General features: G+C 31.9%; 2 protein-coding genes across 2 annotated transcripts; both read right to left on the bottom strand.

Moving 5' to 3' along the window:
* Positions 1-5,237: 5,237 nt before the first annotated feature.
* On the bottom strand, positions 5,238-12,785 carry LOC139424881 (protein FAM200C-like). The gene is made up of 2 exons (XM_071176942.1): positions 12,306-12,785; positions 5,238-5,330 (listed from the first exon to the last, which is right to left on the bottom strand). The coding sequence occupies exons 1-2, from the start codon at positions 12,783-12,785 to the stop codon at positions 5,238-5,240; spliced, it is 573 nt and encodes a 190-aa protein (XP_071033043.1).
* A 58-nt stretch (positions 12,786-12,843) lies between these two features.
* LOC122270206 (protein FAM200C-like) lies at positions 12,844-13,710 on the bottom strand. The gene has a single exon (XM_043046770.1). It carries the CDS (start codon positions 13,708-13,710, stop codon positions 12,844-12,846), a length of 867 nt encoding a protein of 288 aa, XP_042902704.1.
* Between the last annotated feature and the right edge of the window lie 1,424 nt (positions 13,711-15,134).

The following is a 15,134-nucleotide window of genomic DNA, read 5'->3' as shown; positions in this document are numbered from 1 at the left end:
AATTATATTTATTTTAGTGTTAATTAGTCTCCAATTTCTAGTTTTTCACGTAGATTATTCAGATGTGGCAGTAGAGTATACTTGTCTACCGGGGGTATTGAGTTCTTTATGTAAGAAATAAACACATTTTTATATTTGATTTGTACTAAAATATATTTAAATAAGTTTCAATTTTCATCAAATATATCGTCCAACTGGGCTTAAATTAATATTTGGTCATTTTTAATGATTAACCTTTGCATTTTCTATCTTTTCAGTATGTGTCACCGTTTTGCAGCGTAAGCCACCCGTCCTAGGTTCGAACCTAAATTCAGTTCTTGAGTAACTCAATTTGTCAAACGTCATTCCTCTAGATCTCAAAGAGAATATGCTTCTGATAAATAACAATGATTGTCAAAATCGTAATTATTAGAAATTTAAAGATGCTTCGTTACTGGATTTTGAAATAAGTGATGTATGGGATTTTTTTAACACAAATTTTTTTTTAATGTAATAAATTTTACAATTATTTTTTATTGCACACATATGTATTGAAATTATAAATAAAATTAAAGATCTATCAGAGCCAATTAGCTTCTGTTATGTTCATATTATTTGAAATCAGTTTCTTGGATAATTCAAATAAAAGTAAATAGACGTGTCTTTTAGAGTTATTGTATCTTAAAGTACTGGTTAAATAAATACAACAATTTGATTTTTGCCCTTTAATTCCATACGTTCAATGATATGTTTTAGGAAATAATACTTTTTCAGAAATTATTTCTAAAGGATTAAAGTGCATGTTTAGAGAATGTGTACATATTTTTAACAGTATTGGAATGTTTTTAACAGAATTATAGAATTTTAATAACAAAATTTTATATTAGCTTTTGTGCAATATAATATTTATACAATTATATTATATAATATTTCAATTCAGTCGCTAATAGGTTTATTTTATTAAAAATAATAGGAAACAAGTGTAAATATGATGGTAGATGATTTTTCTTTGCAATAGGTTTCTATTAACTTATAAAATGAGGAATGTATAAATAAAGATATACTTTTGTTAAAGCCGTGAGGAATTAGAGCTTTAACCCAAGCCAAAAGTTCTTACGAATGTATTAAAAAAGGCCACATACCAGAAAATTTATAAAATCATGTTTAACTAACAAGAACTTACTTTAGCGTTATATCATTAAATTATTTAGGAAACAACAAATTATTAAAATAATTTATTGTAGCCTAGAACTGTTAATCTAAAAATCTAAATGGTAACTCTTAGAAAACTGAAAAATTGTTATTACTAGAAATATGCTGTTGCTAATAGTAAACAATAGTCTACTACTAACAGTAAAAGCGTTCAGCTCATGAAGAAACACTAAACTCTAGTATGAGATATATCTTAAAATAGTATATATATTGTAATGAATGATATAGTAATTTCTTACTTCTTTTTAATGACGTATTAAAATTTTATTGTTCTTAATAATCATGGCAAGCCGACCGGCCAGTGTAGGGGTCAAGGAATTGCCCTTGCATCAGAAAGGTCATGGGTTCGAATCTCGGGCAAAGCATGGATGTTCTCTCCTTCTCTGTACTATCTGTCCTTACTGTGGGAGCAACGTTAGCCCACCTAATATGGTGCCCCTGAAAGAGAGGCCAACAAATCTGCCCTGTAAATGCTTGAATTGAAGAAAAATGTTAACACAGGTGGGCATTAGAAAAAAAATATCATGACAGGTTAGAATTTTATTTCAATTTATTACACTTACGGCATTGAAGAGTTTGAATCGTGACAGACATGCTTCTTACAGTGTTCGATTACATCACCTTGTAATTTTGAATCCAACCCAGAAGACAAGAAGTTTTTATCCTACAGCATTGGGGCTAATTTGCATAGGTCTCTTTTTGATAAAGTGATCCAAATTTGCATTACAAGGAGAAGGAAACCACGAAAATCTTTAACAATTGGCAAAATGGTTAGGGAATTCTCATCCATGATCACCACTGAAGATATTTTATATCCACTTTGTAGCGAGTTGGAAACAGTTTAAGAATTAACTTTTCGTCGTGGGATTCGAACCTGGGTTGCTTCATTAGATAGCCAGTACTCTATCTTCTATGTCGATTCCAAGCTCAAGATTATATGAAAGCTTCCTCTCTATGGATTTGCTTCCACCAACTTAATTAACAAAAAAAAACTCGTTCATTAAGTCGAAAAACAGTTAAAAATTGTCAATAATTTTAAATTGTTCCTACGTTTAGATATTTTCTAGATGTTATTTTTATTTACTCCATGATATTACTTTTTTTACTCCTTGATGATGTAACACATGATGACGTAAGTAGTATATAACAAAGCTTCCAATTCACTCAATTTAATTATTGAGGTAATTTAATATCTTGGTATAAAAAAGTTAGAATTCTGTACTACCTTAATTTTATCTTCATTGATTAGTTCTTTCATTGTTTTGCCCAGAAAAGGAAATGTGAGTTGGAATTTTTCTTCTTCTGTTTCATTCACTAATGGACTTCAGCTGTAAGCTAGTTTTTGGATTTAAAGAATTTGTAATCCGACCTCAAATTGCAATGATTACTATATATAATTGTTTTGAAAGAAAATCCAGTTTCTAAAAATATATTATGATAGGCGAATAGTAGAAGTTAAAACAAGTATTTAAGTCATTTTTATCAACAAAAAATATTCACACCATCAATTACAAATGCTTTTATCTAATCTATAAGCAGACGAATATGTTGATAATAAATGCAATGGTTTTCTTTCTTTATAGGGCATTATGCTTGGTATTTTTGATCATTTTCTCACTTTATATATATTTTTCACCTTTTTATTCATTTTTCATGAATTTTGAATATTTTCAATTGTAGAGCATTTTACTAGGCAAATATTTTTTATTGCAGTTGTTGTTGTCGGCCGTTAAGGCATTGGGGGTGTGACTGTTCTTGTTTTTCAATGGTGCCCTCTATAGCCAAGAATTAAACTTCTGCCACGTCCATACTCACACACGTTTATAGGGCGAACTCATTCATACAACCATTCATTCCTCCACAAATTGCAATTTTGACCTGAACCAGGGACCGATCAATCTTCAATCTAGTACCCCTAGACGCATTATTTGTTATGGAGGACTTTATGATCCTACAGATTTAATGTGCACCAGTCACCATTTACAATCTGCTGGATTCGAACTCCCGTTCTCACGATCTCCCGTCCAACGCCCTACCGACCAGGCTATCCCGGCCATTATTTTTTTTAAAATTAATTTAATTCATATTACTTTAATTACAAGTGTTGATGTTGAACAGAGTCTTTCAAGGTCTAAAAAATTTGCTTTGCTTTTGAACGGAAGGCAATATTTTAATTTGAAAAATATAAAAAAATCATTTGATAATACAATATGTTATTCTAATATTCTTGAAAATTGATAAATTCTTACTTACTTTTGTTAGATATTCATTTAAATCTCAGCTTACATATTTATTTTAATTATTATTTTATTTTTTACTAAATTTATCAATACAAGTCATGATTAAAATTTTGTTTGCATAAAAAAAGATATTATAAATTAAGCTTTCAAAAATTTGAAAGGGCATTATTTTTTATTTTAAGACCATTGTTGATAATTTTTCGGGGGCTTTATTTGCCTTTTTTTAATGAATTCTTAGGTCATAAATATCCTATATACGACTTCATTTTTCCAGGAAGATAATATTTTTTTAAAGAAATAAGTCAAGTTTCACTAGAATGTTAGCACACTTAAGGAAGTTAAAGAAACGTTCCATTGCCAGCTAAACTAATATACGATTTTCTCCTGTGAATAAAAATCAATACCGGTACATTCTATGGAAAGAAGAAAGCGAAATTTAAAAAAATAAAATTCTTTTTTTCCTGATACTATGATTTATAATATTTAGCAGTTATTTTATTTCAAATTAATTGAACTTAAGTAGTTTTTGAGAAATTTGTTTCTGCTAAGTAGCTCCAGAGAGTTCTAGCAGTTCGATGAGCAATGCAAGTATATCTTGCAATTCGTTTTAAATATTTTTCACCCTCTATAGTTGATTATGCAGGATATGTTTAACACTGCAGATTTTTGTGATCAGAAATAAATTCTTATTCTTAATTACTTTTAAGAAGAAAATATTGCACCCTGGGACACTTTTTTCATCTAAATTTGTAGCTTCGATAAAAAGCAAGCTTTGGAAACAAACAGAAACATTATTTCTTCTGTAATGCATATTTTTTTCAACCCAAACAAATTGGAAATAAAAATGTGTCAGTAAGTAAAAATTGCAAACTGTTCCATAAGTTATTACCTCCTCACCTATAAAAAAGTTAAAAATCTTCTTTTTTTATAACGAGTTGAAATTCAGTTTGAATAGTTATTTTACAAATTCCATCTTAAAAAAAGAGCAGAAATTAAGAAAAATATTCTTGGCAGATGTAATTTTCTTTCTCTCGCCATGATTTAAAGATTGTAATGCTAATTCCTGCTATCATATTATCTCTGGTTTAGAATCGTTATTAGAAATAAAAGTATTGCAAACGCTGCTATGGAGCAAGCGTCAAAGGAACTGAAGACAATTAGATGTATGTTTAGGATTTGATCCTCAATCGCAGCTTAAAGTCTATCCAAATTTCAGATCGATGGATAGCACCTTGTCTCGTGAGTACTGAATGTTTGTGAGCTATTTTTACCACATAGCGACTATTCACGCCATTAGTCATGAAATTGTAGAGCTATAGCTTCCATGAATCCCTGGCCTAAAACGGGCTGCTGTGACAATGTTTTATTTTCATATGTGGTTCTTAGAAGTTGCTTATATTGTGCCATACTATATGTTAAAGTGAAGCATTCTCTCCTAAACTAAATTCCAGTAATATACTATGAAAGAGATTGAATCGAGTTAACATATCTTATATACTAGTGAATTGATATTTAATAATCGTAGTGGTAGTTACGCCACAATACCTCTCCATCAAAATTTTTTAAAGTTAGAATTCAATGAACGGATACCACTGGTTGCCGTATTTGCGAATGGTCGGGAGAGCTGTAGTAAGTTCACTGAGTTTTTGTCGTGAGACCTGTCTTAAGTTCACGGTTGTGTGTGTGGTCTCTCCTGTGTTGCTATTAGCAGTCGACTGTGTTCAGAATCCCGTTGAGTGTAAATGAGACTGAGAAGCAACAGTGAGAGGCGGACGATGACGCAGTCACAAATAGCAAGTCAACTGTTCAATGTGGACCATGCATCGAAGTAGGCGTACTCAGATCATGTCCGCAGGTCACCAATGTGGGAGATTGGAAATCAACAATGCCAACCTTCATCTATCAAAAGATATCCCAAAATTTTTTATAGATGTTTAAAGTTAGCATGCTTTATATACTAGTGAATTACTGTTTAATAATAGTAGTGGTAGTTACGCCTCAACTATGTACATGAGTAAACGAAGGAAGATATGAAACGGTATTTTACAATCTTGTGCAATATTTTTTGATCAAGCAGTAAACGTAATCTAACATCAATTAGTCCTGAAAACGGAGGATGCATTTACTAGAGAGATTTTGCAAAGCGTTGTGGTTTCCAGTAACTCTAACTCTATTTGAGCTTCAAAGCACATGCGCAGAAATATCCAATCACATCACAAAGTCGGTAAAGGGTATAAAGGAGAATTAGCGTTACAGTTAACAAAATCAACAGCTACAAAACCTCTCAATTATCTCGATATTGTTCAAATTCAGATAAACTCGAAAACAAAACAAAAAAAGCCTTAAAAAGTGTATTTTTATTTGAAATAATATTAGCATAAAACGCTCCGACAAATACGAAGCACATCTAATCTAGAATGACGGTGCTTAGTATGTGAAGACTGGAGATGCAAATTAGATAGAACAGCTTGCCTTTTAAAAATTTTAAAAGAAAAGAAAACAGTGGCAGTGGTCTTCTATATGTATAAAGGAATATATTTATGTAAAATAAAAAGTACTTTGTCCTAGTTCTTTATTGCACAAGGGAACGTATTTACGGCGAAAAAAAAGTACTTTGCCCTGAAAAAGTATAAAAAGCAATATTGTCTCTTTGGAAATGAAATAAAGTTTGTAAATCTCAATCCTGATTGCATTGTTCAAATAAAAGCTACAGCTTTTTAGAAAAAATCGAGAAAATCAAGTTGCTTTGTTGTTTTTTAGAAAATGTATTGAAATGGAATAACATTTTGAATGATTTCGATTTTTTATCGGTACATTTTGGTCTTCAGTGAGCTATTTTGCTTTAAACACATTGACGATAAAAAAAGTAATAGAAATGTTATAAGTAATAATCAGATGCAAGTTTGTTTTTAAAATAAAATAGAATCATTTTATCTCGAATGATAAAAACAGAAGCTTTTTTGTTTATGTATTGTTATGCAGTGAAAATAAAAATAAGCTTAAAAGTGCTCAGATTTATCATAAAATAATTTTTGTAAATATCCCAAGAGTAATTTTTTTAATGTATAATCATATTTTTTATGTTGAAAAGTAAACAAACTGATAGAGTTTGTTTTTTAAAAAGCAAGTAAAAAAATAATAAAGTAAAATCATTTTCGGTTGATTATAGAGGCGGAGAGATGTAAAATAACTGAAAAGAAAAAAATCCTACTCATTATCATAATGATTCTTTTTATAATTTTACTATGTTGATATACATTATGGTCATGATAAAATAATAAAAGAATTTTTTAAAAGATAGATCCAATTTAATTAGTTTGTGTTTAAGGAAGTATAAATTGGACATAAACAATCTATATTACATTTTAAGTAATGCCGGCCTGGTGGCCGAGCGGTTAGCGTGCCTGACTGCGAAGCCATAGGCTGCGGGTTCGAATCCCGCTCTGGGCATGGATGTTTCTCTCTCTCTTTGTGCTGTCCTCTGTTGTGTGTGTGTGTGATGTGTGAATGTGGCCCACCCTATAAACGGGTTTGTGGCAGTGTGGCGTGGTCAATGTTGCTCGCCTCCGTGACTTTGGTTCACAGGTGCCCACTGGGTAACGCGAAATGAGCAGCAATTCTGGCATAGTGTAGGCAAAGATTCAAATTCAGTGCCTGCCATTGGTGAAAAAAGCATTTTAAGTAATGAATTTGCCTATTATTAATTACGGTCTATTATTAATAATAACCGGAAATTATTAATATTACCCGATTAATTACATGAACTGTAACATACTATATAGTAATGTTTGCTGTCCGCTTTACTGTCAGGCAGTTACTGTAATCAATGTAAACATGGCAGTAGGTTATTATTAATTACGGTCTATTATTAATAATAACCGGAAATTATTAATATTACCCGATTAATTACATGAACTGTAACATACTATATAGTAATGTTTGCTGCCCGCTGAAATAAAACCCAATATGGTTTAAGAATGATTAGCAAATAAATCGTGTAAGCGTAAAACAATATTGAATTAAACTGTGGAAGTTTACGCGCGTTGATGTTAGGATTAAGCTTACAAAAACAACCCTTTAATATCGAGATTGAATCTACCTTTGCTATGAAAAGATTGAAGAATCTTCTGAAATCTAGAATGTATCAGGAAAAAAAAGGTTTTGGCTGCAGCCATGCTATGATAAAAAAGAGAAAAAAAAGGTTTATTTTTGGTTTTATGACCATAGCTGAAACAAGATTTTTTTCTGTAGGCATTTATATAGTTTATTTAACACTTTAAAAGTGAAGGTTGGCTTGATCATTAAGTTTTCATAACAAACAAAAGGTTGTATTTCAGAGCTAGGAAGATAAAAAAGGCGAAAACAAGGTTGACAGTAAAAGCTATGAAATGAGATTTTTTTGTAGTTTCTTTCGCGTGTCTTAATTCAATCTTCAAGTAAGCAACATTGGCCTACTAATATTTCTGCCAAGTTTAAAAAAGGATTTATTACTCAAATTGGCTATGTTAACCCCCCAAAAAATAAAAGTACAATGTTTGTCGCAAGACTACCTGATCCCTGGGTTTTAATTTTTAATAAGTCAAAATGAGGGTATGCTTTCTGTTTTTCATTTGTGTATGTGGGCACTAGTTATATTTGTTGTGGATATATAAATTTTAATACAGTCCATCTCATTCTAAGTAAAAATAATTGAGTTATCACATGACCGAACAAAAAAGGAAAAGGAGCCGCGATGGCTCAGGGGATGGAGCGTTCACCTTCCAATGCGGTGAACCGGGTTCGAATGCCAGTCGATTTGAATTCCGCATCTGGGTTGTACCGGCTGCAGTGCACACGTGAAATATCCTCAGTGGTAGACAGGTCATGGGTTAGAGTCCCCTTGCCGTCAGGCTAACCGTGAGAAATTCGCGTGGTCTTTCTCTCTATATAACGCATATGTGGGTTAGATCCTTCAAAAAGTCCTCCACGAAGGCAAATTTCTACCCATACTCGATCCAGGAGTTACCTTGTCTTCTGGATTGGGTTCAAAATTACAAGGCTACCGAGTTGAAAAATAACAGTCGTAAATCCATAAAATTAGGTCGGCTGTTCAACGACGGTTATAAAATAAAATAGTTCCGATATCATGCATATCTTATTATAAGTCATTAAATTAAGAAAAGAATATCAGAAATGTTCCAATACTTTTAACACTTCATGTTTATATTCCGACGCTTTTTAGTACTAAAATAACATTTGTAATTTGGAGCCCAAGGGTCAAACTCTGCCAGTGGGGGAAAGGTCCCGTTTTAGAAATCATCAAGTATCTCAGTTTCTAAATATTTCTGTACAAGATCTTTACTCAATCGGGACAACAGAAGTTTCTCTCGCAGGATGTCGTAGCTCACTGATGAAATAGAACTTCATGTCATATTCTGTAGCAAATTTTGGAATCTCGTTGAACTCTCTTCGTTGTTAAACTTCTCCAGTATCTGAGTCAGTGTTAACAAAGCGAACATAAACTTGAATTCTGTTTATTCAGCCAACACTATGTGCACTTGTTCATTAAAGAGATTTTCGGAATACATGAAAAGTACCTTTATCTCATCTATTCAACTGTAAGTAAAATATGAAAGCTTGACTACATTTTACGTGACCAAATTTACTTGTAAGCCATGAATATTAGCTCCCCAAACACTAGTTGGCGTGATTAAATTTTGAAAATTTTCATATACATTTCCATTTATTACACTGGGGAACAGAATCTTTTTTTGTTTTCTGTTGCGTGAGATTTTTTAACGGATCTTTGATATTTTCACGTCGCTTATTTCAAATCTGCAATCGGTTTCTCTCTCCCAGGAGTTTTTTTTAAAAAAAATTATTAAATTATATAAATTTTTAAATCGACTTTTTGTTGAAATGTATAATTTTCAAACGTTATATATAACAGGACATAATTCTAGGAGAGTTTGGGTGAGGGGATTTTATTATCAATCATGTCAACCTTCATCAATCAAAACGTACCTCTTTATAGAGTCAAGTTAACATGTCTTATATACTAGTGAATTGGTATTTAATATTTATAGTGGTAGTTACGCCACATTACTCCCCTTCCAGAATTTCATCTGTGATAGAATTCGATAAACGGATTCCACTAGTTGATTTAAGCTGTTTTTTTATTTATTTATATTCATATCATTTTTGCTCATTATTTTTTCTTCTTCATTTTTGTTTATAGCAATCCGCTCATTATTTTTTCCCCTTCAATATTGTTTATTGACCAAGAGACTTTATTTACTTCACCGGATTTTTCTTTCTTTCTTTGAGCAGTATATTTTTTAGCAGATCAAGTGTTAAATGTGGACCATCCATCAATGTTGGCAAATTCATATCACGTCCGGGTCACCATTGAGGAGATTTAATTTTATAGACTATGTCAACCTGCATCTATCAAAAGGTACCTCAAGATTGATTCAAGTGAACATGTCTAATATATTAGTGATTTGGTATTTAAAACTTATAGTGGTAGTTACGCCACAAGGGCACATTATCAAGATTAAAATTGCGTAGGAATCTGTGAGAAGAAATGTCTTCTTACACCACTGAGGTCAGAACTGTTTCTTCATGCGGTTCTGAATTGGCCATAATAGAAAAACGCCTATAACCGCGTGAGACAACATTTCCGGGAATGTGTTCCTATGCAATTTTAATCCTGATGATGTGCTCTGACTCCTCTAGAAGTTTGTCGCGACCTTTACTTGACCCCTTTCCAATAGTACCCTTTACGTATATAACGTATTTAAAGTTGTAGATTTCGACGAAGAATAGATTAAAAGTGTCATTTTAAAATATCTGTTGTTTTAGAAGCAAAACTTATTTTAGATTTGAAATCACCAACCCGAATGAGGCAAGATAAAGTATTGCAAAGCAACAGAAAGTTTATTCTTTAGTGTTATCAATAAGTGTTTTCGTTATTAACTTATGAAAACAAGAACACTTAAAAAAAGAACACTCCTTCTCGCTCCCGTGAAAATGACGGGGTGAGGTTTCGCCCTCTATTTCTCGCTTCTGTGAATTTTCCCGGGTGGAGTGTAAGTGTCAATAAGAATAAAACTAATCCATTTTTTTTGCCCGGAAAACATTTTATTTCTCACCAGATGGCAGTATCAGGATATTTTCAAGGTAATTGTAGATAGTTTATTTTAAACTAGATGCAAAAAAAAAAAAAAAAAAAATAGGCACTTTTATGACCGTTTTCTTGAAAATTAACAGATTGTTAAGGGGTTAAGTGAGAAATCTTTCAAACATTTATATTTACATTGGACAACGTTCAACGAAATAAAGTACTTAATTTGTAAAATATCGCATCAGAGTGAAACATATTGACAATGGGATATCTGCAAGTGACGTAGGCTGAGTATCTCGTTAACTATTGGTTGTTGAAACGTGGTATTTGTTTACGTTAGCAACTGTTCTTTCCATTCCGTTTGAGTAAACCAAGCCTTTCAAGGTATCAATTCTCTTAAGAGGTACATTTTTTATTCTTTCACAAGGATTTTAATTCTTTCACTATATATTTCATACTTAACACAAAGACAGGCACGAAGCTATGTGGAACATAAGCAAAATAATTATGCCTCAAAGTTGCCCGGAGCATGAAACAAGAATATATCATGGTTGCAATAAAATGCTTAAGCAAAGAATAAATCTAAGTTAAGTAAAAGACGTAGATGAAAACAAATTCGACGTGCGATCCGCCACTATAATTAACTTCACTAATTAACATTCTAACTTATGTGACGAAACTTAGCTCAACTTTAACAGGCCATTTTGCTTATAAACAATCAGCTAGCGCTGATGTCATAGGTCACATGTTTGGGTATCCGTGATCTTCGCCTTCTGAAGTGCAAGTACCCAATTTAATAACGAAAAATTGAAACCACAAAAGTTAAATACATAAAAATGTCATATTTGTACAACATTTATATTAGATATAAATATGCAAATTAAATATTTTCTCTTGTAATGTAATATATAAAATCATTCTTAAAAGTTTAATGTTTACTTTTATTCTCTGAAACGTAAAAATATATGTTTTTCTTAAATAACGATTAAGAAATTTTTTAAGTTTCCGAAAGATTGCGTAAATCATAGTTCATAGATAAATAGTTTTCATTGGTTTAATTGGGAAAGAGAAAGTATCGAGCGTCCTTGCACATATTTATTAGATAAAAATACAATTTATGAGATCGAAAAAACTGAACAGTAATGTATGTTCTGAAATCTTCTGAGTGTTCTGAAATCTTCGATTTTGGTAAATATATATGCTTAAAATTCTTATATAATGTGTATATTCATATAGAACTCTAAGAAAGTTCCGTAAAATTTGGAGATTGGTCTTTATCTTTTACCGCTAGCCCTCTTCTTCGAGAAGGAGATTATTGCTATAAAATACATAAATAGATTTGCATCTTTGCCTAAACAATTTTTTTTCTTACAAAGTTATGATAAAAATATAACAAAATAAAAATTCAAAAAATTTGATAATATATTTTAATTGGAAATCATACTGAACTAAAACTATATCAGAAGGATAACTGAACATAATACTTTGTCGAGTCGAAGTAAATTACTTTTCTTATTAGTTGTGTTTCAAACAACTTTCTATTTTGGCAGTCCCTATCTAGGGCAGTGTTTCGTAACCTTTTTGATAGAATGGACCCCTTTTAAATTTTTTTAAGAAGTCACGGACCACCCCCCTGAGAAAAAAAATTGCAAAAAGCATCAATTTTTAGTATTTAATTTATTTTAGCATTTAATTTTATGATTTAAATAGTATACAAAATATTTAAAATTAAAGTTTTTAGTCTGAAGGTTGTTGCTTCTTTTCCTTACTAAATTGAATAGAGGGATGGTTTTCGACAAAGCAACGGGCATAGCATGTTCAACATTCAATCGATAACGATGTTTTGTTTTTATTGTCACAACTGTGGAAATTCCGACTTCGTTAAGATACACTGTAGCTAACGGAATTATAGCAGAAATAGCTCGCTTTACTAGTAATGGGTAGGCTTCTTTCACAGAAGACCAGAACTCTCCGAGTGTTTTTGAATCGAAATCCATTTTTAGCAAGGACTTTGTTCTAAGATCAATAAGCTCATCTTCGGCAAGGTTCTTATCATCGATACAGTCAATATCACAAAGAAAAGGATGACGAATCCACAACTCATCTTTTATCTTTATCTCATCCAAATTAAAATATTTTTTCAATGAAACTTGAAGTACTTCCAGGTGTTCACAGATTTCATTTTTTAAGTTATTCAGTAACAAATTATCTTGCCAAGATCCATTTTCAGAAAGCACTTCGTCCAACATTTAAAAGTTTGCATATATCTCATTTTGAATTCTATTTTTTTCAAAGTGGCATCTTCAATTAGAATGCTTGTAATTTCTCAGTTGCATCCATAATGGTGATATCGGGTCCTTGAATTAAAAGACTTATATTGTTCATGTGGTTAAAATTATCTGCCAGGTAAGCCAATTTATAGGTAAAATCTTTTTTGTTTAAATATTCGAAGAATGAGTTATCTTTTTCTTCTAGAACAAGTGATAATTCGATCTTCAACATGAAAAATTGTTTCAAAACCTGCCCTCGTGACAGCCAGCGCAATTCCGTGTGGTACAGAAGTACCTCATGTTCTGCGTCCATTTCTTGACACAGCGTTTTAAAGAGACGATGATTAAGAGCTCTACGTCTAATAAAATTTACAGTTTTAATAACTTTTGATAATGCTTCTTTTAAGCTGGTTGGAAGAGTTTTTGTAGCCAGCGCATGTTTATGTAAAAAAAAATGAGTAACAAGAACATTAGGAGACTTTTTTTTTACCAACAGGGCAAAACCAGATTTATTGCCAAGCATCACAGGTGCTCCATCTGTACGAAGTGAATGAAGTTTTTCTTTCCAGCCGAAGTCTTGTTTGGTAAAGAAAACATTTAACATTGCTAAAACATCAACTGCCTTTGTAGTTTGCAAAAGAGACTCACAAAATAAAAATTCTTCTTTGATAGTATCAAGAGACACGTAACGAACAAAAACAAGAAGTTGACTATAGTTCGAGATATCTGTAGTTTCATCCAGTTGCATACTAAAGGGAAATGGTGATACTTTCAATTCATCGATGATCTTTTTCAAGATATTGCAAGAAATTTCACCTATTCTTGAACGTGTCACATCATTTGAAAATGGAATTGCCTCAAGATTTTTTTTTCTCTGTTCCAATCGACAAACTAATTCAACCATCTCCAGCTCACATGGCTTAATTAACGTCTCTCCAATAGTATGCGGTTTCTTGCTTTTAGCAATATGATATGCAACTTAGAGAGATGCCTCAACCAGAGGTTTTTGTGGAATACCAAATCCAAGTTTGTCTAATGTTCCAGATTTCAAAAACTGGACTTTCTTCTTGGTGAAATATTTTAGATCTAGTAACCTGAACAAGGTGTCAAATGTACGCAGCTTGATAGGGGATGATAAAAATAGTACAGAGGACGTCATCAGGGGGTTGCCACTGATGGTGCAAACTGAAAGCCGGTTAGTGGAGGATGTTAAAAATATGACAGGGATATTAGAGGGCTGTGTGCAGTCCGTACTGAATTTGGGGTATCTCGATCACCTAGTTTCAAATATGTATGTATTTTCACCTTTTAGAAAAAAAAAAGATCAATGTTATTTAAATATTATTAATCCAAACGTTTTAAAAATTAGGAGTGGTCGGTGGACCCCTAAAATATGACCCATGGACCCCTAAGGGGTCCATGAACCACAGGTTAAGAAACCCTGATCTAGGGCATTTTAACTGAATTCAAGAGAGTACTTTCCCATGATGAATAATACAGTATGAGGTATCTCTCTCAAGCCCCTTCTTCTCTGGGAACAGAGAGCATATAACTCTCTCATTTTCTGACAGATGGCAGCACTTCACTATTTTTCCTTATTCCACGATTTATTTTGAATCCACAAATAATTCTTCGGAATATTAAAAAAATTTCTATAAGTTTAATGTTATATTATGGCTAATGACCATGCAAATTTTATGAACTGGCCTGTAATTATTACGTCAACTTTATTGTAATTATATAAACAATTGTATTATTATGAGTTTGACAACTTTATGGGTATAAATTATTTTTACCGTCATTAATTTGCTGGTCACTGACACTGACCGTAATCGATCGGGAAATTTTTTTAAAATTTAGGGATCATGAATTAGTATGTAAGCGAGGAAAAAACAGAAACGCTATCAGAATCTGACGAATCACTAGTGAGTCAGGCGGTAAAAACAATTTAATTATTTAATGAAACTTGGAGGTGTTTCCAGTAAACACTCTCCTCTCTGATTCAGTTGACAGGTTTTGATATTTTCTGCCCCGCCCTCTTTAGAAATTATTCATTGCATTTCAATAACGTTTTTGTTTTTCTTTCTTCGTTTAAATGTCAATTTGCGACAGTGAAATTTTATTGTTTTTGTAATTTATTTTTGACAATCATTTTAAAAATATACATTGAGAGCAATTTTGCGGAATATTCCACTTAAGAAAATCGATATTAAAATTTAATTTTGGTGAATAAATTTTATCGAATAATTCACGAAATTAAATATTTTACGTAACACTTCTTAGGGGATTCCTACCGCCACTAGGATTTGAGTCCGCATGATAACGTTG

This window comes from Parasteatoda tepidariorum, chromosome 2, assembly GCF_043381705.1.
Source record: "Parasteatoda tepidariorum isolate YZ-2023 chromosome 2, CAS_Ptep_4.0, whole genome shotgun sequence".
Lineage (NCBI taxonomy): Eukaryota > Metazoa > Arthropoda > Arachnida > Araneae > Theridiidae > Parasteatoda > Parasteatoda tepidariorum.
This window is presented reverse-complemented; position numbering and strand designations above follow the sequence as displayed.

Excerpts from the sequence above, each read along its gene's own strand:
- LOC139424881 (XM_071176942.1), bottom strand. The coding sequence starts at position 12,785 with ATGTTGGACGAAGTGCTTTCTGAAAATGGATCTTGGCAAGATAATTTG. Across the intron at positions 5,331-12,305 it reads CCATCCCTCTATTCAATTTA|ATGAAGGTTGGCATTGTTGA; the intron begins GTAAGGAAAAGA and ends ATCTTTTGATAG.
- LOC122270206 (XM_043046770.1), bottom strand. The coding sequence starts at position 13,710 with ATGGTTGAATTAGTTTGTCGATTGGAACAGAGAAAAAAAAATCTTGAG.